At 42.3% G+C, this 26,944-nt stretch overlaps 1 protein-coding gene across 5 annotated transcripts in view; it reads left to right on the plus strand.

Annotated features, from left to right (window-relative positions):
* LPGAT1 (lysophosphatidylglycerol acyltransferase 1) overlaps window positions 1-26,944 on the plus strand; it is a 100,988-nt gene that overhangs the window by 17,287 nt on the left and 56,757 nt on the right. The window contains exons 1-3 of one of the 5 annotated variants that reach the window (XM_045838395.1): window positions 14,182-14,407; window positions 14,654-14,826; window positions 15,723-15,983. In XM_045838395.1, the coding sequence (XP_045694351.1) occupies window positions 14,712-14,826; window positions 15,723-15,983 (376 nt within the window). In that variant the 5' untranslated portion in view covers window positions 14,182-14,407; window positions 14,654-14,711. Of the gene's footprint in view, window positions 1-13,859; window positions 13,972-14,181; window positions 14,408-14,653; window positions 14,827-15,718; window positions 15,984-26,944 lie in introns of those variants that run through there. The other 4 variants (XM_045838400.1, XM_045838396.1, XM_045838397.1 and 1 more) reach the window with 4 other exon arrangements.

Consider the following 26,944-nt stretch of genomic DNA (forward strand, 5'->3'; position numbering starts at 1 on the left):
TAAGATTAATATACAAAAATCATTTTCTATGTACTTCCGATGAAAACTCTGAAAATAAAATTAGGAATGGAATGTTCTATTTATAACAACATCAAGAGGAACAAATTTAGTAAAAGAATGGCAAATTTATGCTCTGAAAACTACAAAATACTGTTGAGAGAAACTTAAGGCAATTTAACAATATTGTCAAGATGGCACTACTCCCCGGGGCACCACGGATGCAATGCCATCCTTATCAAAATCCCAGCCAGCTTCTGTGCAGAAATCAACAAGCTGATCCTAAGATTCATATGACACTTCAAGGGACCCAGACTAGGCAAAACAACCTTGAAATCGAAGAGTAAAGATGAAGGATTCACACTTCCTAATTTCAAAACTTAGCACAAAGCTACGATCATCAAGACAACATGGAACTAGTCTAAGTACAGACATACAAACCATTTACTTGGTTTCATCAGGGATAGAATTGAGAATCCAGAAAGATACCCTCACATTGATGTCAATTGATTTCAACAAGGGTGCCAAGAACACCCAATGGAGAAAAAATAGTAAGGGACAACTGGGTAACCACATGCAAAAGAATGAAATTGGACCCCTACCTTCCACCACATACAAAAATTAATTCTAAAATCGGGAGCTAAAACTTAAACTCTCAGAAGAAAACATAGGTGTAAATCTTTGAGATCTTGGATTAAGCAATAGTCTCTTAGAAATGACACCAAAAGCATAAGCAACAGCAAGAAAATAGATAAATTGACCATCAAAATTAGAAATTTTATGCTTTACCAAGTGAAGAGAAAACCCACAGAATGAGAGAAAATATTTGCAAATCATAAATCTAGTAAGGCACTTGTATTTAGAAACTATAAAGTACTCTTACAACTCAACCACAAAATGACAAATAACCCAATTTTAAAAGGTGAAAGCATCTGAATAGGCATTATTGCAGAAAAAATCAACAAATGACCAGTAGCACCTGAAAAGATACTCAATCTCATTAACCATCAGGAAAACACAAATCAAAACCACAGTGAGATACTGCTTCATGCTCATTAGGCAGCTATAATCAAAAAGAGGAAAAATAGCAAGTGTCAGAGAGCATGTGAAGAAACTGGGACCTTTATACATTTACTGCTGGTGGGAAGGTAAAGGGGTGCAGCCGTTTGGGAAGACAGTCTGGCGGTTTCTTCACATGTTTAACACAGAGTCACCGCATGACCCGGCGATTCCACGCCTCGGCTTACACCAAGAGAACTGAAAACCCCTGTCCGCACAAATCTTGTGCATGAATGTTCACAGCAGCATTATCCACAGTAGCCCCAAAGCAGAAACAGCCCAAATGTCCATCAACTAATATTAAGATATACTAGTGATTAATTTCAAAGAAAATAATTATGTACTTTATGGATGCAAAAACACTAACAAAGAAGTTCCTGCATGTTTCCTAGAGACTTTAGATTAAATATAAGTTGAGGAAAACAAAGCAGAACGGCGCTTAAGTGTACATTTTGATTCTCTGACACCAAGCTTGTTTCACGGTTGCTTGCTTGGCTCGCAGTCCGAACCGAACCTCTTTTTTCTAAAGGCACCAATTAGCTTTATGATGCATAAAGAGTGTGACAATTACGAAGTTACATATACTGTTTGCTGTTCCTGCGAAGAAAGTGGAACATCTTGCAAAGGATGTTGAAATGATCATCAAAACCATGACAATCATCAGTAAATAATTATTGCCGTAACGATCTTAATTTAGAAATATGATTTAGTAAATAAGACAGAAGCAAGTGATTATTTGGAAATCCTGTCAGAAGCACAGTCTCATACCAATTAAACCTAGATAAGCAGCTCATGGTACTATTGGAAAACTTTCTAGAGGGAGAAAAAACATCTTAGAGTGCATCCCGGTGAAAGGGTCCCTGGTTCCATTTCCAAGTGTGTCTGAGGTTCTGTGTGATGGTTAGGCTATGATGAAGACTGTTTGCCTTGTGGAACCCAATGATCTGAGCTGACTTAAATGGCCCTTGCCTACAGGAGACAAGTTAAGGAGCCACAATTTTTTTCTTTACAGCCTTTGATCCTTGAAACTAAGGCCTAGTTTACACTTTGGCTAAGTTAATGCCCTCTTGGGTCTACCTTATTGTTTCTGGGCTTAGAAGAATATAATGAAAGTTTTCCTATGTGGAATTTGAAGCACAGATTTCACTCTTACTCTTGAGTTAATCCATGTGGTCTTGGAAATAGCATTCCTAACCTCTCACCATGTCTTGCCAGTTTTACCCTCCTAGACTGCTCTCAAGTCCGCCCTCTTCTCGACTCCATTGTCACCACCCTAGCCCAGGCTCGCGTCTTCTCTCGCCTGGATACTCCACCAATCTAACTGGCCTGGTCAATTCCGATCCTGTTTTCCTACAGTAGGCAGAGTGTGACCTTTAGGGGAAATGGGATCATGTAAAAATACCAGGTGGCAAACCTCTTCACTTGCCCAGGACTGTCCCGTCTGAGCCCTGACAGTCCCACAGCCCTCAGTCCCAGGCAGAGTGGGGTGGTTGGTCACCCTAGGGTTCTGCTCAAAAGCTGCCATCATCACAGCCAAGATGAGCTGGTCACTGTAAGACCACACCAGCTCTATTTCTGATACACTCCAATCATCTTTGGAATAAAGTCTTTATCATGGTCTACAAGGTCTTACAGGACCTGTCTCTTGCCTCCTTCGCCAGCTCCTCTCAGGAGAGGCTCCCCCTTGGGCACACCGCTCCAGGTATACTGGCCTTATCTTAACTACAGGAACTCACTATCTTCCGTTCCACCTCAGGAGCTTTGCCTTTCATTTCCCTACAGGAAATGTACCTTCTGCCTCATTTCACTTAGTTAACTTGGGTTTGTCCTTCATATTTTAGCTTAATCTACCTCACTATGTCAGGTCCTCTGATGCAAGCTCTCAGAACATTCTGTTCCTTCCCTTCATAGCACTTAGTACAATTTGCCATATTAGGAGTAGTTTCATGTCTGATTCCCATACTGGGCCGTAAACTCTATGAATGTAAGAAGCGTGTGTGTTTTGTGTATCACTGTGGCTTTAACTCCTAGAATATGCCTGGGATATAAAAGGATCTCAATAAATACCTGTTTTAGTTCTGCTGCTAATGCCACGAGCTAGACTTGGGATTTTTGAAGCATTTCCTTGCTTCTAACTTATTCACCTTCCAGACCATAATGTGCCCTAGTGCCGTGCTAATCTAGACACAGATACCCTCTGATTTTCCACAGCCATCGCTGTGCTCCATATTGCTTTGTTGATATGCCCAGGTATATAATTAGAGTGCATTTACTAAGAATGTACTGTGTACCAGCACCACGCTAAATACTTTGTATTCTTAATCTAATTTGCTCCTCACAACCACCCTTGAGGAATGTTCTACCTACTTTACATGTGAGAAGAGGAAGGCTTAAAGAGATTATGTAAGTAAGCTATCGGGGTCTTAGGGTTTATATGTGATGTCACCAAGTTGGTGCCTGATACAAAACCCTTGCATTTTTTACTTTCAATTACGTTTTATTAGTTAGAACTAGGTTTGGCTGGATGTGACAGAAAAGTCCAAAGTACAGTGGCAGTGGCTTAAGCAAGGCAGAAAATTGCATCTTTCTCGTGTTAAAGAGAACAGGGGAAGCAGTGTGGAGCTAGGATGGTCTGAGCACCAGGGACACAGACTCCTCCTGTTTTTGCTCATCCAAGCTTGTAGCCTCCACCTTTCGGCCCCAGATGGCTGCTTGAGCTCCAGTTACCCTCACCCCTACTTACTCAACAGGGAGGTGGAAGATGTACTGAAGACTGTGCCCTTGTCCTTTAAAGATAGTTTAAAGAAGTCACAGCTGATACTTCTGTTTATATCTCATTGTCCAGAATACAGTCCTCTGATCATGCCTCCCTGCAGAGGAGGCTGGGAAATGTAGTCTATGTTTTGGTCACCTACGAGCACAACTTTCTAAAAAGTCCTCTTACCAGAAGAAAGAATGAATGGATATTGGGGCAAATAACCAGCATCTTCCAAATACATGCGATAGGAAGTTCTACTTCTGACTTTCTAGTTATCTACAATTTAGTTCCATCTTACATAACCTTGTTTTTCCACCCTTCGCTCATCTTAAACCTTTCCCACGATGGGGCTACTCAGCCATTCACTTCTCTGTCTCCCAGTCCAGTTGAACTCATTTGAAGCCGTACATGCCTTGCTCTCACCTCCTTGGGAAGGCCTCCTGTCGGCTTACAGAGTGCCTACCCACGCTTCACTCACCGGCTCTCCTCCTTCCCCCCTCCTTCTCCTAGCCAGTGCACTTCCTCCTTCTTTGAACTCCAGTGGCAAACATCAAATGCCCACACAGCATAGAGGCATTTTAATAGCCTCTAAAAGTCCCCTCTACATTCGCTTTCTTTCCCTGAACTAGAATGGGAGGAGCAAAATTCTGGGCACATAACAAACACCCAGTAAATAGATGCCTGTTGATTAATATGTAAAAGAGTTTTGTTTATGTGCCCCAACACTTACCTAGACCTCTGGTTTATTCAGCATTTTGTCAATGCCAGTTAGTTTGCACAATAGGACTTTCATCATCCTTCTTCCATGACAATACATCCATCTCATGAATATTTATAGAGTACATATTAAAAGCTCCCATGGAAGAAGAGCTAGGTTATCCCTTAATAGCTCTCACTTGGTTTCAAGTTTTGAGTTGATGTGATGCTGTTTGTTGTATTGTAGTGCACTATTTATCAAATCTTATTTGATACTCAGATCACCTGGGGAATCTTATTAAAATGCAGACACTGCACTTTAGGAGGTATGGAATGGAGCCTGAGCATCTGCACTTCTAACCCATCACAGGTGACGTGATGTTGGCAGACCACACGTTAAACAGCAAGGCTGTAGAGATCTTCACAGCATCTGCCTCAGGTCACCTGAGGGCACTTTTTAACAGTGAGGATCCCTGGGCCCCACCCCAGACCCACTGAATCAGGATCTCCATGATGGGGCCCAGGAATACGCATTTTAAAAAGCTCTCCAGGAGATTTTTATATATACTAAAGTCTGAAGTTAAAAAGAACCCAAGATTCTTCTTATGATTAGGCATGTTAAGAAAAAATGAAATAGAGGAACCATGAAACTTTTGGAAGAATGTCATTCAAGTCAATGTAACAGGGAGTCACTGAAACTTTACCAAACTTTCATATAAGAACTTAAACTATATACATTACTCATCCAAGGACATGCTTATTGATTTTAGAGAGAGGAAAAGGTAGGGGGAGAGAGAAACAAAGATTGGTTGTCACTGTTTCACCCACCCGCCCCCAACTGGGGACTGAACCGGCAGCCTGGTAGGAATCGAACCCATAACATTTCAGTTTGCAGGACATCACTCCAACCGACTGACCTATACTGCCAAGGGCAGAACTTAAACTATGTGATTAGTATAACTTGCATGACTCCAAACTTTAAAAATCCCATACTTTAAGAGGCAGCATGTTAGCATTACCCTTTTGTCCACAGTTTTGCTCGATTCACAATACTTAGAAGTTTGTGTCTAGAAGATCGTACAATAGGAAACCAAGGGGTGAGGTGTTCTTTAATGAAAGTTCCCAGTTTACAATCAAGCTATATTTTAAGAGAATGTTTGTTTGAATTTCCTCATAGAAATAATATTCTGGGTGAGGAAGGGTCGAGAGGCGGGCCTGCCAGCGATTGGGGTCCTCACTCCAGGGCCCACCCGTGGCCGTGTTGGGAAGCGGGAGCTGGTCCAGGATCCACTGCCCAGCGCTCCCCTGGGGGTTTTCAACACTGTGGTCGCCAAAGCTGAGTCCCAATAATGTGGATCTCCACCTCAGTTTGTGCTTTGAAGCCAAAGTTTAACAGAAACAAAGAATTTGGAAGTATATTTTATAAAATGTTTCTTGAAGACATTTTAAGAGAAAACCACTTGTAAAGAAATACTTCACTCTTCTTACTTTTTTCAACCAATAAGTACCTGCCTACCTCAGGGGGTTACTGTTAGCGTCCAACAAGGTGTGTGTGTGTGTGTGTGTGTGTGTGTGTGTGTGTGTGTGTGAGTGGGTGGGGGGGAGAGAGAGAGAGAGAGAGAGAGAGAGAGTGCTTTTGTTGACTACAAGGTATAGGAGAGATGCAAGGTGGCAAGATTTTCATTACAACAGAGTCTTAGGCACCAGGCTCAGTCCCCAATATTAACCTCAAAGACAGTTGAAATAGGAGCAGAGTGAAAATTTCTACTCAAACCTCTTATGATTTAAGCTGATGAGGGCCACGAAAAGAGCCACACAGCACTGCAGACGGCTTGGATAAGTGAGAGAAATTTAACCCAGGTGAGGACAAGTCATATGCTTTAGAAGAGACATTAAACATACTATCTGCCCTGAATGGCTCCTTAACTCTGATGTGTCAGGTGATCAGGGAGCAGGGGTAGCAGAGAAAAGGTATGGTGGGCAGAGAAGCTAGACTTCTGTAACCTGGCTAAGGGACTGCACGGGGACCCATATGGGGTCACTAACCATTTGCCAGGATGAGGAGTTTCCTGGGACGTGGAGCTTTGAGTGCTAAAATGATGGAAGTCTTGGGTAAACCAGGGGGAATTGGTCACCATAAGGCCACATTGTCTCCATTTCTGACACAACCTATGACAAACAAGCCACATAACTTCTTCACACCTTATTTTCTTTGTTCGTAAGTGGAATTATCCTGTGTTCTGTTCTTACGGGGGAATTCTTCTCCCTTATCAAACATCATTAAATTCACACCCCAACACCAGAGCAAAGATCCTCCAGTGTTGGTTTTTTTTTTTTATATTTGTGGGGAAAGCCAGAAATATAGGACCCATATGAGATAAAAGGCTCCACAATAAGTCGGGAGCTTGTTGTCAATGGCAGAACTCAGAGGTGTGCAAGAAAGCTTGAGTTACGAAATTCAATGGGGTTTCCTTGGGATGGAGGTGAGGGCAGAGGAAAGGGAGAAGCAGCTAATTCAAAGTAGCTGCGCGTCAGGGTACCATTTCCAGGAAGAAGTCAGTGCTGGGAAATTCTATGGACAGAGTCCAAGGAAATTGCCCAGCTGGAATTCAGACAACTGAGGGCAGTCGTTTTGTCCAGAAACTAAGGGGAACCTAGGAACCTAAAAGACCTAGGTTTTCCAAGGGGCTATAGAGAGGCTGAGGGAAGTGGATCTGGCTTTAAACTGGCAGGTGAGCTTGGAAGGATGGGAAAACGGAAAGGATCAAGCTCCTGAAGGACCAGCAGGCAAAGAAGTGAGACGGAGGAGCTGGAACTTGTATGCATTCTGAGTGGCGTACCATGGAACCCTGCACCTGGGACTTCTCAAATCTGTAGTTTATATGCTGAGATCCCCTTGAGATGCACCTTTCTCATTGGGCAGTTAATTGTGGCTACTCACTGCGGCAAGCGCGCAGAAGGAATCTGTGAAAGAATGAAGTCCGACCTTCATTTGAGAGTGCAGTGTTCCCTGTGAATGCAGTCATGACTCAGAGGAGGGACGCGGAGTTCTGCAGAAGTGGGCTGGCTTCCCCCAGCTGTTGAGAGACAGGCAACAGAGAAAGAAGGGTGGCATGCTAGGTAAGGGAAACAGCCTACGCGAAGCTACGGACCCTGCTCATTTAAAAAGAAGTAGAGAAGGCCAACTGGGAAGTCAGCGAGAACTGAAATAGAATTTGACAATGTTTCCCAACCTTTAACTTCATGGCACTTGTTGAAAATGGTAATAACTGGGGGGTACATGGAAGCAACCAGTTTGCGGCCCTAGAGCCACGAGGATCTGCCACAGGCACCTCACTGAGACACCTCAGAGTACATGGCCCGTTGGTTGAAAAACTAGACTAATGAGTGAGGTACCCCGTGCTGAAGGCCCTGACTGAAGGAATTAAATCAAATAGAGGCCGTTCAAGCCTGATTAGTCAGGGCATGGAAAACCAATGTCGAAACTGGAATAGAACAATGAAGTGTCCAAAACGGTGCCTTAAGAAAAACACTGTACAATAACCACATTATCTAGGATGGATCGGGAGTTAGGTGATAGCTTGAGAAGGGAGGAAGGAAAGTATTTTAATAATAAAAGGTGTTACAGTTTTTTCGTGCACTTAGTAATTCCAATTGAGGTACTTCTAGCCATTGAGTACTACTGAAACAATCATTTTTAAAAGATTGAAATACAGTATTTTAAAATACAGTATTAGCAACATTATTTCTTCTGGGTACGGATTGGAAGATGATAATGTCGCCATGCCAGGTACCCTACTGTCAACTTAAAAGAAATGGAAAGAAATCATTTAGTCCAAATGAGTTAAACATTGAATTTAAAATTTGTTTCCTACCACAAATAAGGCACCAGAAGTGTCTAGCTTCGTGCCTTATTTGTGGTGGGAAACAAATATGAACAGACAGGTGATGTGGGACCCCTAATCTCGGCAGCAACCGGGAATATGAAGCATCTGGGCTTGTTCCCATGCAGTAAGCCCTGTGACAGACGCGTATGTATGGAGGGGAGACCAGTGAATTCTAAAGTGGGGATAGGAGTGGGGATCCTTTGATATCTTACCTGGATGAGGGATGGATATGATCAAATAGATACAGCGGAGGGAAAAGCATAACAAAAAAAAAAAGCATGAGCTTGTATGTGTGAAATAGCTCAGTGCATTCTGTCAAGAAGGTGAGTACATTAGTGCGATTAGTAAAATGGCTGAGGGGGGAGGCGCATGGGGCTCGGGAGGGGCCAGGAAGGAGTGAAAAGAGGTGAGAATGGAAAAGAGCAGCATCCTCTGAAATTTCCACTCTCTCACAGTGGAGAAGAGCTTTTCTATCAGTCTCTCCTGGGGAGGCACTGTGTGTGGTCTGTAACCTGGGCTCTGGAGCCTCAGAACTGGGAATTGGGTCCCCCACCTGCCACTTGTAGCTGGGTAACCTAAGGCAGGTTGTTTAATCTCTCCATCTGTGAAATACTGGTAACAACACGGTCTCCGTGAGGTCTTTGTGACGGCTGAATGAGTTTATGCACATAAAGCAACAAGAGAGAGGGTCTAGAAGTTGAAAGTCAGCTATTAGTATTAATATAACCAGCAATACTGTGATTATTTCAGTTCTTATGCTAGGAAAATGCAATCTTAAGTGTGAATTTTTCTTATCCATAGGTGTGCTACAGGACTTTGGAGGTTCTGCCAGTGGAGAAACTTGCTGGAATAGCCTTCTATAAAATATCTTACAAGAATGCTCATGCACTATGGCACCTGAGAACCTACCACTAGGAGGTTCTTTATAAAATGTTCATACTTTAGGGAGAGGGAACACTTTTTTTCCGCCATATGCATCTCAGCATGAATTAATCTACCACAGTGGGTAGGGAGAACAGGGCTGAGCTAAGGAAATGCAACATTGAATAGGTGACAAAGAAGGTTCTAGCTCAGAGTGCTGTCTCTTGGGAGAGTGGGGGTCTTCCCTTTGGGAGCTAGGGATCATTTTGGCATTAAGAGGGGAAAAGGGAAATTAATTGAAGAGGAGGGCAGCCCAGAGAAGAGAGAACTGTTTCGTTAATATTGCTCAGGGCCGTCCATGTTCACTAAAAGTTGCTGAAATGACTTAAATAAAACTGCGCTCCAGCCATAATGGTTTGACCCAACTTGTCTAAAAACTGTTAAGGTTATAGGCCCCAATGCATTTATATAAAATGATTAGTGATACCAGCATAGAAGAAAAAAATATTTTTATATATTTACATATATGCTTCCCTTTCCGTTTGAAGTTAAAGCTGACGGCAGGCGGAAAGCATGACTCTCTCGGGGTGCTAACTTCTGAGCTGCAACTGTTTCTAGCGCTGTGGACGCCTGTGCCAAGTCATTGCACATCCACCACACTGCTGATGGGGTTTCCCCTGGAGAGGAAACTGTTCATTGGAGCTTTAGTGCAGCAGCCGGCACAGGCAGGTGAAATGTTTTTATAATTGCCACGAGGAAAAAGAGAGGGCCCCGGGGGGGTTTTCTGCCCAAGGGAGCCCCTCCCTGGTTATAACCTAATTTGTGTGTATGTGGACCAGGTAGGTGGAATTAAACCTTCTAAGGTATTGTGGTTCGATTGTTTTAAAATGTCTGGAGACTCCAGGAAATGTGAGAAGTCCTATTTCTTTTACGAAGGACCATCCTCTTGTGGTTCCAATGTGGGCTTTTGAAACTGAAACTGTAACGCCTGTGGTATAGGGTGGGGCCTATTTTCCTTCTCCTCTGTTGGGGTTTATAGGAAGGCTCTGAATTTCTTGACTTAATTCATGTCGGGGTTTTGATAAACAAGGCTCTAAGGTAGCAAGATAGAGAACTAGAAGCTCATTAGTCATTAAAGAAAAGTCCTTGCCTTCTGAATCTGTCTCCCCTGAAGAATGGGCTTTCCCCATCTTCCTGTCACAGTCATTCAGAGCCTTCATACATCTGTCTGCCTGCCGTGCTGTGGAGATGAGCTATAGAAAAATCCCAGGAGGCTGCTTAAGTGGGCTGAGGGCAAAAAAAAAAAAAGGATAGGCAGGAGGAAAGTACTATATATAAGGTGAAAGAATACAAAATATTTTTATAAAATGAAACCTGTCTCTGGCTGGGTGGTGGTTCAGTTGGTTGGAGCATCGTCCCGTACACCAAAAGGCTGAGGGTTTGCTCTCTAGTCAGGGCATGTACCCAGGTTGCAGGTTCGATCCCTGGCTGGAGCACATACAGGAGGCAACAGATCAATGTTTCTCTCTCACATCGATGTTTCTCTTTCTCCCTTCCTCTCTCTCTAAAATATATAAACATATCCCTGGGTGAGGGATAAATAAATAAATAAAGTGAACTCTGAAACAGAAGAAATTTCAGCCCTGAAGACGTCAGCCCAAGTGTAGTTTCTTACCCATTGTATGCACTGAATTATCTTGAAACTGAATGTGCCCCACTGGTCAAGGAAGTGAGAAAGATAAGCCCCTCATTCACCTCGGGGAAAGAAAAGGCATATCTACACTTGGAACACAGTGTATTGCTCTGCTTGCTTAGCTTCGAGAAAAGTCTAATGAGGTTGGAACCAGTCAAGAGAACAGCTGAAATACTCAACAGTAGGGCCCCCATGTCCCTTCCATCAGAACCTACTTCAATAGCAAATTCTGCAGGATAAAAAATGGAAGGAGGACATTGTGGGTGAATTTTATGCCCCCAAAATTCCTATATTGAAGCCCTGACCCTCGGCAGCTCATAACGTGACTGTGTTTGGAAATAGGTCCTTTAAAAGGGTAATTAAGTAATGTGGGCTCATTAGGGCAGGCCCTAATCCAGCGCGAGTGGTGTTCTTGTAAGAAGAGTTTAGAACACAGACAGACAGACACCAGACACATGCACACACACAGATGACCATGTAAACGGTCAGGGAGACCAGCTACAAGCCAAGGAGAGAGACCTCAGTAGAGACCACCCTGCCAATACCTTGATCTTAGGCTTCCAGCCTTCAGAACTGTGAGAAAATAAATTTGCATTGTTTAAGTTACCTAGTCCATGGTACTTTGTTATGGCAGCCCCAGCAAACTGATATAGATAAAAACAGATATGAACAAAGGATTAAAAATTATGAAGGGTCTAGAAAAGGATGTGTTTATCTCAGGATACCTTCTTGTCGGGGGTTTTTTAAAGCAGGGTCTGCATACTGCCTTCATCAGAAACACTTATGATGTTTTTTAAAAGTAGGTTCCTGCCCTGGCTGGCGTAGCTCAGTGGATTGAGCGTGGGCTGCAAACCAAAGTGTCGCAGGTTCGATTCCCAGTCAGGGTGCATGTCTAGGTTGTAGGCCATGACCCCCAGCAACCCCACATTGATGTTTCTCTCTCTCTCTCTCTTTCTCCTTCCCTTTCCTCTCTAAAAATAAATAAATAAAATCTTAAAAAAAAAGTAGGTTCCCAGGCTCCTCTGGACCTAGAGTATTAAAATTTTCTGGAATGAGGCTCAACAATCTATCTTTTCAATAAACACCCCAAGTGATGTTTTTTGCACACTAAAGTGTGAGACCCGCTGTGCAAGGTCCTACCCAATCTCTGGCTCTTTTCTGGACCTAGCTGGCTGGTACTCGTCACATCTCAGCAAGTGCTGGTGTATCTGGTGTTCCGGCAGATGCTCTGTGGTCCAGGAACCAGGTATACACCCCATTGCAGGTTATATCTCTCCAGGTGTCAGCCAATGTTTATCATGCTGAGTGGGATGGACCAAATGGAATCTTAGGGGAATTTACTCTTTATTTTTGGAAGAAATATGTGCCTCACCTATCTTATTCAAACTATAATGATGCATTGTGAACAGAAATCTACAGCATACACATTATTTATCTCATGAGATTTAAAGATGCTATCACCTCGGCACCTAAATTCTCAGAGGGAATACAGAGAATAGAAAAGGTATATCTGCCCTGGCTGGTATAGCTCAGTGGATTGAGTACAGGCCTGTAAACCAAAAGGTCACTGGTTCGATTCCCAGTCAGAGCATATACCTGGGTTGTGGGACAGATCCCCAGTTGGGGGCACATGAGGGTCAACCACACATTGATGTTTCTCTCCCTCTCTCCTTCTTTCTCTCTTCTATATATACATATACATACATACATATATATATATATATATATATATATATATATATATATATATATATATGTTTAAAAAAGATCATGTCTAACTTTTGCTATACATCAGTTGAACTTATATGGAAAGTTCTCTGACAGGCCCTGGTGCCTTTTTAAGCCCTGTATAGTTAAAATACAATATTAGTGAAATTAGAGAAATAACATATATAGATAAAAACAAATACTTCATGGAAAGAAATCTACTAAATTATTTCAGCCAGGCACTGTGCTTTCATGGATTTCTTCATTATCAAAGGGAATGGGAGCAGAAAGTGTTCTTTCATATAGCATAAGGTGAATTTTCTTCCCCTAATCTGTGAACCAAAGAGAAACTGGAGCTACAGAGAGAGAGAGAGAAAGAGTTCAAAGCAAACGCAGTGACAAACATTTTCACAGTGGGCAGAATAGGTGACATTCTGATTTAAAGATGGCAGTTCACTAGAAATATGTAAAGACTGCCCCCATCTCCATTTACAAATGCGATTAAAGGTTGTAACAAGCTTTTATTAGTTTATTTTAAATTTTTATTTATTGATTTTAGAGAGGGCTGGGGAGAGAGAAACATGGATTTGTTGTTTCGTGTATTTATGCACTCATTGGTTGATTCTTGTATGTGCCCTGACCCCAACTTTGGCTTATGGGGCCACGATCCCACCCACTGAGCTACCCGGCCAGGGCCTATACATTTATTTTTTAAACTTAAATGTAGACAGGTCATTTGAGAATGTGCAGGTGGGCAGGTCCTTAAGCTATTTCTTTATGTTCCTTCTGGTGCTCAATCCTTGAAATAGGAAGCAGCTAGTGCCCCAGGAGAGACTACGCCGGTCCAGAAACCTGTGGCCACCATTTTTTGTTCACTTGCTCAATGACAGGCACTGCGAGTGCGTTTCCCTCCTTGGCTAACTAATTTTAGTGTCTCTGTGTAAACCACTCATTCCCACTGGATTCCTTTACTTTTTTGAGGGAGTGGGGATGGGAAGATGGAAGAGGAATTGCAGTTGTCAATGTTTCAGGTGCTTTCCAAAAACAAGAATTCTGACACTTAAAGTGAATTGACTTTAAACTCCAGAGTGACTCTAGGCTAGACCTTACACTCTGGCGAGGTTCAGAAGAAAAGCCTTGAGAGCCACTGAGTTTCATTAGCAAAGAAAAGAGGACGTACTCAGTCTTCAAGGAAACAGCTTCCCAATTTGGGCAGTGATAGGCTTGTCAGAAGAGAGAGCCTTAACAATGAAAAACGGCTGTTTTGGCAGAAGAGGGGCTCTCGATTTGGACCAAAGCGCTCCTCGTGTGGTGTAAGGATTGGTGCTCCTTTCTAGACTTTTACGAGCGGCCTCTTCCCTCCCTACAGACCTCAGCGAGGTCCCGGCCTGGGGGACCACGCTGACCCGAGGGCCTTGACCCGCGCGCCAGTGGGGTCCGCGGGTGGCGGCGAGACGCGCGGCCCGGGCGGCGGCGGGCGCGCCTTCATTAGAGGGCGCTCTGGGGGTGGCTCCGCTGCAGTCCCGACTCCCGCCGCTTCCTCGTCGCCGCCCCTCCCCGCCAGCCCGAGGAACGCGGCCGGCCCGTGGGGCAGAGTGTCCGCGCCGCCGGGGACGGGCGCGGGCCGCGCCGCAGCCGGAGCGGGGCCGGGTCCCGCCGCTGCCTCCTTCCGCCGGCCGCGCCGCCGGCCATGCATTCTTCCGGCTCCTCCGGCTCCCGTAGCGCGGGCCGGGGCCCGGCCAGCCCTAGGTAATTCCCGGCTCGGCGGGCGCAGGCCCGGGGGCTGCGGCCGCGCCGCGCCTGGGGGAGCACCTAGAGGCGGGCGAGGGGTGTCTTCGTCCTGCGGCCGGGCGGAGGTGGCGGCGGGGGCATAGGGGACCAGGGCGCGGTAGGCCTGGAGGAGGAGGGGGGAGCGTGGGGCGTCCGCCCGCCTCCCCGGGACCCGCCCCGGTGACAGGTCTGGCCTCTGAGTCCTCGCCGTCCCTCTGTCCGCAGGCAGCCGCGAGGGCACTAAGGCTCCCGCTCGCGCCGCGCCTCGGCCGCCGCCGCGTCCATGACCGCGACCCCTCGGCCGGGGACACCCGCCGCCACCTTCGCGCGCCCGGGGCCGCCGGTCCCCGGTCCCGCTCGCCCCCGCGCTCCACCTCTCGCCGTCCGAGCCCGCCGAGGTGAGCCCGGCGCGCGCCGTGACCGCCACCCGGACCCCGTCCTCACCCGCGGAGACAGCTGCGGGCTCCACCCGCCTGCTGAGCGCAGTCGTCGCCTCGGCGTCCCCCCTTCTTTCACCCCCGCTCCCCGGCCTTCTGGTCGGAGACTTCATTCCGTCCATCCCTGGCCCCCTCTCCTTTGCCTCCTTCTGGCTTTTTCTCCCCTCCCCCTATCCTTGTCCTTCCTCCTTTTCTCCTTATTACAGCCCCCCCCCCAAAACACACACACACACACTTTCTCCTTTTCACCTTGTGCCCTTTTCTAGGGCCCTCTCCTTTTATTCTTAAAAAAAAAAAAAAGGAAACAAAAACCCCCTTTGCCGCAAATAAACATTTTTTAGCGAATTCTTTTTGCTATGCGAGAGACCTTTGGCAGGAATGAATCAGTGTGCAGGAATGGTGTTGCATAGGGTACCAGGTTCCTGGAATCTGGGAAAACTGATCGAGACGGTTCAGTCTTCTTGCCACTCGTGTCCTTAGTTTGGAGATACTGAGGGTGTCTGAAGGAAGTGGGTCTATTTGTCTTCCCTAAAGTCCAACGGCAGACTGCAGTGGGACTTGGTGCAGGGACGGCCGCCGATTAGTTAGTGGGAAAAGCATTATCATTTGCTAAATATATTATGACATACCCTGTGCCTCTGTGAACAGCTCCCTTGACCTTGTGCGGCTCCTCCTCCCTCGCTCTCTGTCCCCCTCTGGAATTTCCCGGAGAGATCGCCGAGGTACTACACCGGGAAGGCTCAGACCCTTGATATTCTTTTATTTTTTGTGCTGGAAATAATTTCTATGTTGGTGACTATTTAGATGTGTTTAAGCCATTTTCCTTTGTAAATGCATTTTCCTTTCACCTCAGAAAGGCAGGACGGACTCCAGTGTGAGAATGGCTGTGACTTTGGAAGAAGCTCCGTGGCTGGGCTGGATCTTCGTGAAAGCCCTGATGAGGTTTGCCTTCATGGTTGCCAACAACCTGGTTGCGATTCCATCCTACGTCTGCTATGTGATTATACTACAGCCCCTTCGATTGCTGGACAATAAGTGCTTCTGGTACATTGAAGGAATCATATATAAATGGCTTTTAGGCATGGTGGCTTCTTGGGGATGGTATGCTGGATATACAGGTAAGAGTTTAATGTATATAAAGAAACATATAATGTTATGCTTAATTCAGGAGCCATGATTAAATATATAGTACACTTTGGGATGGCGATGCTTTTATGCTTTGACTATTGAAAAAAGAAAAATAAAACAATTTTATTGAGTTTTTTTCTTTAGAATCCCAATGAACAAGGATATTTTCAGATATATAATGTCATAATTATGTATTGATAAATTTCTTCAATAATATTTATGTGATTGACATTTAGTCAAACTAGTCTTTTAAAGCTGTTTTAGAGAAATAGGAGTGGATTATATAGAACCTGAGGGCTTATAAAATGAAGAGGTAAGATAGCTCACAAACACTGGGAATTTAGAAAAAGGACTGAACCATATTTCTACCAAGATAGTTAATTATGTTTTTTCATTTAATGTGTTATTGTACTGTTAACATTTTAAGCCAGACAAAAAATAAGTTTTTTTTCTGTTCATGTACATTTCTCTTGCCTACTAGAATCTGTTTGATCTCATAAATTTATATTTGAATATTAAATAAAATTTAAGTTTAATCTGTGGTAAACTAATTTATCTGCTGAGTGTCTTTAAGTACATTTTTATTTCTGCCTTTAAACTGCATTTTGGGAAGCAGGGGCATTGCTGTTCTAAAGTGGACTTTTAGAGAACGAGATGAGAAATAGTGTTTATTTTTTGTTTTGAAACCTTTGAGAACTTGTGCCCCTGCTGTGAAAATTCTGGATTGTGTATTGCATTTGACTTCTTTTCCTCTAAGAGTTAGGATGATTAAAAAGGCATTGAGGTTTCTAGCACTGATCTTAGACATTGAGACTTTTATCCTAGAATTTTATAATGGATAGTCTCCTTACAGATCACGCAGTAGATGCTGCACTCAGTGGAGACGGTAGAGGAGGGTACTCGCAGGGTCGAACAGCACAGCAGTTCCCCACTTCAGATTCTCTGTCTGCCTCTTTCCTGCCCAGGCTGCACCTACAGATTTCATCCACACACATAAGAAAAGGACTGACAGCACCCAGCTTTTTTGGAGTCTGACAGTGTCTAGCTAGGTCAGAGTGCTCTCAGTTGCCCAGGATGAAGCCTTTTCTCCTTCTGGCAATGCCATTTGTTGTTTTTGGAAGATCTGAAGCCCTGGGTAGTATATGCTTTGTTTCCTTGTCATGCATCTTGTTCAGATCCCTGAAGCTTTTTGGATGTGTAGGGGGAGCTTCTAGTCCTTCTATAGGACCACGTGGTAGCAGTGATAGAGAAAAAATGAAGTTCTCATCTATGGTGTTGGATACTTACCTGAATTGCATTGCTGGATTAGAATTACTTTGCTCTGCATAGTTTGAGCTTCCCCAATATCCTACGTGGTGCTAGTTAGTGGTTTTATTCTTTGTGTGGTATACTTAAGTTGCTTGTGTTAAATGAGCTGATGGTGTTTTTAGAAATAAGTTCTAGAAGTTTATTCTACTTAAACACAATGAAATTACTGAAATCTGTGTGCTTGTGTGTGTGGTATATTTGTACATAAGTGTCAGCATGATGAGAGGCTGACAAAATTAATTTGGCATTGACCTTGGGATTGTAAGGAGTGCAATTGCAAGTGCTGCTTGAAGTTCAAGTTAGTTGTCCTATGACCGCAGCGTGGCTGCAGTGTATTTTTAAGCATATTTTCTTGGGGTGTCTCTTCCCTGCTGACTAGAGAATTGCAGTTTCTTTTGCCACCTGCTTGGAAAGTGGTCTTGACATAATCTACATATTTTAGTCTCTCGGAACCATCTTCTCTCTTTAGGCTACTGCATTTTGACCATTTGATCAGTTTGTCTCATTTAAGAGTAGAATATTTGAATGTGTTCATTTTAAATGGTTTTTCTACAGGTAGAATGCTTTTATAGGGTCTGGTCATGGTTTGATCATGTTAAGAGGTCAGGCAAATGTAAGAATGACTTTTGTTGAAAGCGGCCCCTGGGTCTAAAGAAGCAAACATAAATGGGGGTGGATGAGCAGATGTACCCATAAAAGCATCCCGGACAGTGATTTTGAACCCTTTCCATCTCATGGCACATCAGCTAATTACCAAAATTCTACAGCAGACCAAAAAAAGTATATTATATTTCTTGTCGATCTAACAAAAAAGAAGTATAATTTTGATTTGTTCACACTGGATAGGTCTTGTTGTGCTGGCTGCTGTCATTTTTTTATTTGACTGTGGAAGGGAAAAGAGGTCGGTGTCCCTGACTAAAGAGTCAGGTGTTGCATGTTTTAAAAATTCTTGCAGCACGCCAGTTGAAAATTGCTGGTCTGGGAGGTTATATTAGCCTTTGTATGAATTTATATGTTTCATTTCTTCCCTTTGTATCAAGAGGGGGATGAGCTTGGGGTTTTTTTCTTCTTTCCCCATGCTTAAGTTTCACAGATGGAAAACGGAACGTTGCCAAAGGAATTCTGCTCAGCAGGTCTAGTCCGTTCATGTTTTAGAATGAAAATGGCCAAACTTTGTTGAAAAACCACTTCCGAGGAAAACTTAAGTATGAATGAATGAATTATTAATTAGGAAGCTGAGAAGTGAATATTGGCTTAGGAGATCATTTTTTCAAAAGGTGGCCTTCAGTCTAAGACAAGTCAATGACACAGCTCTGCTGCTGAGGACTGCGTTGATTCCCTATCCTGCAGTGCCCCACCGCCCCCCATATGGGGGCTTCTAGCCTCTGTGGCTACTGAAATTAACTAAAGCGAAATGGAATTTAAAGTTCAGTTGCTCAGTCACACCAACCACATTCAAGTGCTTCGTACCAGGCGGCTAGTGGCTTTCTCTTTTTTCCTAGGAAAAATGCATTTTATCTTTATAGAAAGAATGTTTTTCCAAACATAGTTTTAAACAGGTTTCTTTTTAGAAAAGACAGGAAGGTTTATTCAAAATTTATAAGACCATCTTTTAATTTGAGACAAATGTCACAAAAATGAGTCCTTTAAACTCAGACACACTTCTTGGATGGGGAATGGTGAGGCTAGTATAAGTCCGAGAACTTGAATGAACACTTTTGTCCTTAATTTGCATTCTCAGGGCTGGGGTGCTGCCTGTGGGCATAGACGATGGGAAGGGATCTTCTGGTCTTTCTGCAGATTTCTGCCTTTACATCTTGTTAGGGGAACACGGTTCTGAAAAGAACTCTGAGGACACTGGGGTTTGTTCATCTCTAGCTTGAGAGTAAGTAGTGATGCTGTTGGTACCACGTTTCCTTCAGTGGGAAGCGCTGTAGAAACATCTCATGTTGAGGAAAACGTGTGTGCTGCCTTTGTTCTGATATCTCACGGGCACACCGAAAGAGATACTGGCTTAATGGATGTTCCGCTCGTACGTGCTTCATTCAGATCTGTGGCTCAATATACTGCCCCCCTCAAGTGAAGATTGGCAAATTTCAGAGACAGATTTTAAAACACTAAAATGTGTTTATTTAAAGTAGTTTATTTTGATTCTCATTCACTTATTTAATAAATTCATTGTTCCCCATCCAAACACAGCAAAAAAGTTTGTTTTTTTCTTAAGATACCTCTAGTAGCGCTTAGTTAGTTGTTTTTAACTTCATTCAGTCAAAACAATTTTGTTAGGTTGTATTCTGACAGCGATCATATCAGTATGCATTTAAAAAAACTTTTCAAAATTGGTGAATTTTCATGTAGCCATTTTAATAGTGAAGGAAGAAAATACGCAACATTTTCAGCATATTATGCTTTATTATTTCAAGAAAGGTAAAAATGCAACTAAAACACAAAAAAAGATTTGTGCAGTATAGAGAAGGTGCTGTGACTGATCGAATGTGTCAAAAGTGGTTTGCGGTTTTGTGCTAGAGATGTCTCTCTGGACAATGCTCCATGGTCAGGTAGACCAGTTGAAGTTGATAGTGATCAAATCGAGACATAAATTAAGAATAATCAATGTTTTCCCTCGTGGGAGACAGCTGACATACTCAAAATATCCAAATCAATAAAGTTATTGGTGAAAATGAAAAATGTGTCTTATTTTATGGAAAAAAAAACTAAACATACTTTTTGGCCAATCCAATAATTCAAGCTTCTTACACAGAATCATTAAAAAAAAAATTCATTGTGAATAGAAGCACCAGAATTTGTATGGGACTCTTTTGCACCACAGTCTAATGGAAGGGGAGCTGGGATGTCGGGTCACTTGCCACCAAGCTGTTTTTGCTTAGCAAACGCCGTTTCCCTCAGAGCGGGCATTTACTTGAGTGCTTCTAGGGAAAGCTGATGGAGATGAGACTTAGCTTCCTCCCACTCCCCAGGTGACAGCTGTCATGGCTTTATGTTGGTTTTTGTGGGTTGATTGTTTGATAGTGTTTTTGTACTGGGATACAAATGCACTTGTGTGAGAAATAAAAAATTAGGAATTATAGCTGACCTTGAAATTCTAGAGGACATTTTTTAAAAAATATATCTTCTTGAGCAGTATTTTTCCACCTTTGGCTGAGTCATAAACCAATGTAGTGTGTCAAGCCGAACATTTTAGAGAAATGAAATGCAATAGAATTAAATAGAAAAGATCAGAAATGTGAGTGTCTGTACTAGGTAGTGCTACTGAGTTAATTTTTTTTTTAACCATGAGCCCTGTCAGCATTTGAAAGGCATTGTTCTAGTGGAAAGAGCACTGCAATGTAGAACTCTGGGAGTCAGATGTCTTGATCTACCTTTACATATTTACTCATTGGTGAGGGCAGAATCCTCACATGCTCTGTGCCCACTGGGCTGCCAGTGCTTTACAGACAGAGCTCTGGTCTTCTGTGCAACGCTGGAGCCCCGTCGGTTGCCTGACAATCACCAAGTGCCCCACACAGCCGAAGGATGTCTTGAATGATCCCTTCTTTCTTTCTTGGTCCCAGCTGAGGTGCTTTTGCTGCCTGCCTTCCTGAAAGGTCTTGTGTCAAGGTCACTGCAATGCACAAATAATAAATCTGAAACTGGATCAAGTTTTTCACACAAATACATATAAATACATATCCTATAGTACCACATTTGTTAATTTGATGCACCTTTATTGAGCTTCCATTATGTGTGGGAACAGGTGCCCTGGAGGTGCTGAGATGCACAAGACGTAATTGCTGACTTTAAGGAGTTCACGCAGCCTTGGTGGGGAAGACAGAGCACCAGCCCCAAATACATCCTGGTATAATGCTGTCATGGAGACGTGCCGTGGGGTAAAAGAGGAAGGGCTCCTGACCTCCCGTCAGTGGTAGGTGGTAACAGAGAGGGCTTAGGGAATTTAGGGAGGAAGCAGCTTTAAATTTCTCTTTTTTTTTTTCATTAGGGAAATATTTCTCTGTGGGGCTAACGGTAGCATAATTATAATAAATTTAAAAGACTTCAACAATATGTCAGTTTGAAATTAATGTCTTTTTGATAATATTAACTAACATTTATTAAAATACAAGCCTAGTACTGTTCTAAGTGTTTTGGTTCTTTAATGCTCAGAACAATCTTATCTGGCTGGTTCTATTATTATCCCCCTCCTTCTGTTATTGATGTTGAAATTGAAACTTCCCTTTAAGCATTAACTGAGTGGATGTTGTCACAGGTTTATTTTTGTATTTAAAGAGCCATTATCGATTTTTATGTAATATTCCTAGAGTTTTTCTCGATTTTTATCACCCATATGTTCTTTTGTTTCTGGAGCGTGAAATCTCTTTCCAAAGCTATAACTCTTTAACACCCAAAAGCGATGTTGTAGTTAGGGATTTCCACAAGAGGTTAAGAAAATTATTGCTTCAACGGAAATATTTTTAGTATACTGTGCATGATAAAAATCTTGCTTTCTTAACTCTCTACTTTTACAGAGAACAACAGTTCAACTGGAATTTTAATTTTTGAGCGCTTGACAATAGATTCATCAGAGTGAGGAGTTACTATATGATGTTAGGTTGAAAACTGATCTTGAAATAAATTCAGCTGAGGAGTTTTCAGTACAATGTTTTGATTTTTATATGGAAAATTAACCATTAAAAATAAATACATTGGTACCTTGGTACTCGTCATTAATTCATTTCGGCAGTCAGCACCAGTGCCAAAACCAACAAGTACTAAACCGTTGGCAAGCTCCTGTGAGACTGGCGAGCTGACCTCTGTTTCGTGGTGAGAGAGGGGCGCCGAGGGTCGAGCAAGCGCCAAGTGCTGAAACTTTTTTCTCATCAAAATGCAATGAATATGGGGTTTGACGAGTTCTGAAGCCGATGAGTGCCGAGATATGACTGTATTACTACAAGCTTTAAACTCGGCACTCTGGCGGGACGTCAGGTTTGACAGGTGGTTTTATTTTACAGATTAAATGTAATTGAATAATTTATTTTAGATAGCTTTTTTTGGAAATATGTTTATTTAGGCACACATACCCATGAGCACTATTACAGAAGCACATGAAGCAGTGTTTGTAGTGCTTAAGGCCTCCGATTCTGGATTTACACGGAGCTGGGTAGAGCAGTTCCTGCTTCCTTTGTGTTGACATTTGCCTGGTATATCTTTGCCCATTCTTTTGTCTTTCGACTATTTAAACGACTGATTTAGATGTGTCTCATAATCATCATGGAGTTAGGTTTTGCTTTATGAGTTAATGCTGTCATTTTATTTTGTTTTCTGTTTTTATATATATAAATTTTGTCTCTTGCTTTGTAGTCTGTTTTTCTTTGCTTTTTTATTGTTCTGATATTTAGTAAGGCTTGTGTATTTGTTTTCTTAGTTACTTTATGTGATATCCTTAGTTCTCAATTGATAGTAACTATTAGTTGTCTTTTGATGAACAGAGGTAAAATTATTATTATTATTACTATTTTTAAAAAATCTTATTTATTTTTAGAGAGGGGGAAGGGAAACAGAAAGAGAGGGAGAGAAACATCAAGGTGTGGTTGTCTCTCACACACCCCCTACTGGGGACCTGGCCCACAACACAGGCATGTGCCTTGACTGGGAATAGAACTGGCAACCCTTTGGTTCGCAGGCCAATGCTCAATCCACTGAGCCACACCAGCCAGGTGTAAAATTCTTTTTAAATCATCTCTTCTTCCTTCCCCTTTCTCTTCTCCATCACCCAGTTTTAGTCAATAGTCAGTCATAGTTATTCACAACAATATTTGTATCTGTACTATTACGTATGCTCATATGTCTACTACTTGCTTTGTGAGCATTACAGCTATCATTTACTACTCTCAGCTGTTTCATCGAGGTAATCAGTAAGCTTTTATTATACTTCTTGCTTACTTTCTCCCTTCTTCCAGTTTTTGTTATTTGCATTTACATTTTGTTATGACCTGTAATATTTATGTTTTATTTCATAATCTCCTTCTGTTTTAGTCTTAATTCTTTAGTGGTCACCCAAGCACTTCTGCTGAAGTTTTTCCCAGTCATCCTTTGGTTAGCCAAAGGTCATTCTCTAGTAAGTTTCTCAATACGGAATCATGGGAATAAACTAGGAATATTATTCTTACAACATGTTCAGAACTTCTTTTAATTGCTCTACACGTGAGAGACAGCTTAGCAGGTAATAAAATCCTTGGCTCACTCTTTCCTTCTTACAGGTGATTTGATCTTTTGCCTTTCTGTCCAAAGGATTTTCACTTTCTCTCTAATATTTAGTGACTTCCCTAGGATATACCAGTGCAGGATATGCCGGCACACATGTGCCCTTTTAATATGCTGCTTCAGGTCTGTTTGTATTTCAGGAAAGTTTTCTTTAATTTTATCTTTGGATATTTATTTTGGTCTTCTGTTTTGGTGACCTTAAATGCATGTCTGTTGGATATCCCTTTGTGTATCTTTTTTATCTATTGTTTTTTCTTTAAGCCTTTTAAACACTTTTCATTTTCATTTTTTTATCTGTAATGTCTCATGTCTTCTCTAGTGTCTCTTCCATTTGTTCTCCTTTTCGTCTCTTCTTCATTTCTCTTACCGTTTTATTCTTCTGTTTCTTCTTGCGTTCCCTCTTCCTGTTGTCTAGACAGTTCTTCCTTGAGTTCTTATGCTTCGTGATCATCATAATGGGGGTGACTTCACTGACTTTCTTAGGTTCATGCAAGGATAGTTACAATTTTTATGTTCACTGTAATATTTTTCTAGTGAGCATTCTTTGACACTTGGTACATTATGCGGCTCATTTCCACCATATTTCTTATATCTCTTAGTCAGTGCTGTGCCAGCCACCTTTCTCTTCCCTGTAATTTAATGAATTGGACTTTCCTCCGTTATTTGTAGGAGGTATGGGTAGAGCCAGGGTAGCTTTTGAGATTTTTGCCCCAGAGAGTCTTGTTTCACATGTGGTGCCTGGGTGCGTTTCTCCGTGTTGCCACAAATCTTCTGCCTCTCCAAAGTGGGTCTAGGAGGCTTTCTGCTGCCAGTTCTAGACGTCCCAGTCCTTTCTCTGCAGTTGAGGCTGGAGGGAGAGAGCCCCAGCGTGCCAGCCCAGACCCCTCTCCTGAAGGAAGTGCCTCTCTGCCACTGCTCTCTCAGATCTGCCCCTGCCGGGCCCTCCGGCTCCAGTGGCACGCCTCCCGCCTCTCCCTGCGCCCCGCTCCCCACCCAGGTTCTGTCTGATGTCAGCCTCCTTGGAGGTTTTATGTTTTCGTTTTTGTCCTGGGTTTGCTGAAGAGAGTGTTTTGAGGTGTTTCTCTCTTTCTCCTGTTGCTACGTGTATTCTCCAGGAAGATGCATGTCTGTAACTCCGCCATGGTCGTAGCAGGAAGCAAAACACAAGATTTTTATTCAACTATGTAATTATAATTCAGACAGCTCTGTCACCATTCTACTGTTCTACTAGTTGATTGTTATAAAACGAAGAACAATTTTACCGGCTAATTAATTTTTTAAGATCTGTCAAAAAGCGAGAAATAAGCTCTCAATTTTTTTCCTCCCGGTGGTTCTCTAGCTGTTTTGATTTTTGGACTACTCTAATTTCTCCTTGGGTACAGTAACAAATTTTACCAACATGAATGGAAGTAGTGAATTACCTTTGATACTTCAGTAAGGAATATGGCTGAAATGTGACATTACTACTACTATTCTCGCCTTGGCCAGGTGGCTTAGTGGGTTGGAGTATTGTCTCATACACCAAAAAAAAAAAAAAAGTTGTGGATTCAAATCCTGGTTAGGGCACATACCTAGGTTGCAGGTTTGAGCCCCAGTTGGGGTGCGTACGGGAGGCAGTCAATCACTGTTTCTATCTCTCTCCCTACCTTCCTCTCTCTCTAAAATCAATAAACATACCCTCAGGTAAGGATCAAAAAGAAAATGCTACTCTCTAGGGTCTGGTCTGTGGACCACCTTGAAAACTTTCATGGTGAGCAGCATCCCCCCAAACTTCAATAAATGTCCTTATTGTGTATTATATACTAAGTATATAAAATATATAGTTATTATCTATAAAAAATACATAATATGTTAAATATAGTCTATTTATAGTTTCTTATAAACTAGTTTCAGGAGTTTCTTTTCAGAGTTTGGAAACTCATGGACATATTCACCAACTGATGCGCTTTATTTGGCCTTCATACTATCCCAACTTTTTAAAAAATTAGTTGCCAACATTTCAAAATTAGATTTCACAAAACATAAAAAATAAAACCAAGATTTCCAGCTCTTGGGAAATTAGGAATCTGGCCGCGCTGGCCCCTCACTTCTGTCTGCAGCGGTTTGCTGGGGCCTGTGCTTGCCCGTACACCGTTCACCCAAGATCCTGCCCCTCCCTTGCCCCACTCTGCTCCCTTGTGCCACCTGCCCGGACCCCAGAGGCTCAGGTGATGTTCATTAAAGCTTGAATATAATTACTAGTCTATTTCCATTAGGCATATGGTAGCTTTGCATTTATAAGCCTTACAATCTATACACTAATGAATTCTACCACTGAAAACTGACAGTTTGTTAATGGCCTCAACTGCTGATTTCACATAGCAAAGGCATGTGACAGGAACTGAAAATAAAGTGCCATTAGTAAGGACTGTGGTCACAAGGCTTTCAAGTTTCATGTGGCATATTACTAACCTAGAGAAATGATTCCCGCTTTCAGTGTACTCGTTAATTAGTAGAATGTCTCATTTCTTCTTTTCTTTTTCAGCCTCACCAAAGGATATGTTCATTGATTTTAGAGAGAGAGGAAGGAGAGAGAGAGAAACACAAATCAGTTGCTTCCTATATGCACCCAGACCAGGAGCGGAACCCACAATAGGTGCCCTGACCAGGGATCGAACCTGCAACCATTGTTTTGGTGTATGGAGTGACACGGCTCCAGCCAGCCGAGCTACCCAGCCGGGGCTCTCATTTCTTCTTATGAATATAAACATGTAAAATCTAGGTTACTAAGAATTAACATTTAAAAGTTAATATTTTTAAATACTAAAAACAAAGCAAATCTGGTTGCTTTGTTTCTTTATAGTACAGATAATTTAAAAATAGTATTGTAGAAAGAATGCCTAAATTTTAGTTACAAGTTATATTTTTTTCTTACGATATAATAGATCTGATCAAGTTTTGCTAGCAAAACACCCTTGCCAAACATCATTTTACCATTAAACTTTAAGAACCATATGACTCATATCTAAGATACACTTTGCATATTCTGTTAATTCGAATTTTGCATTATTTGATACTTTAAGGGAAAAAAATCTGTAAATTTAAATATATCAAGAAGTTTCTGAATCATTACAAGACTAAACTATGATCAGTGTAGCTTTAGTATTAAGAACATATATATATGTAAAACCTCTGTGCTATACACCTGAAACTAATACAAAATAATGTAAACCGTAATTGAAAATAATATTTGAAAAATAAAATAATATATTTAAATTAAGATATAACTGACATATCTAGAATTCACCATATTGAAATGGACAGTTTAGTGGTTTTTATTACAGTTGCAAAATTGCTCAGCCACCTGCGTTCACTAGTCCAGAACACGTCATCACCACCCAAAGAA

The sequence above is a fragment of the Phyllostomus hastatus genome, unplaced genomic scaffold (assembly GCF_019186645.2).
Source record: "Phyllostomus hastatus isolate PE091 unplaced genomic scaffold, TTU_PhHast_1.1 phas_contig_283, whole genome shotgun sequence".
Classification (NCBI taxonomy): Eukaryota; Metazoa; Chordata; class Mammalia; order Chiroptera; family Phyllostomidae; genus Phyllostomus; species Phyllostomus hastatus.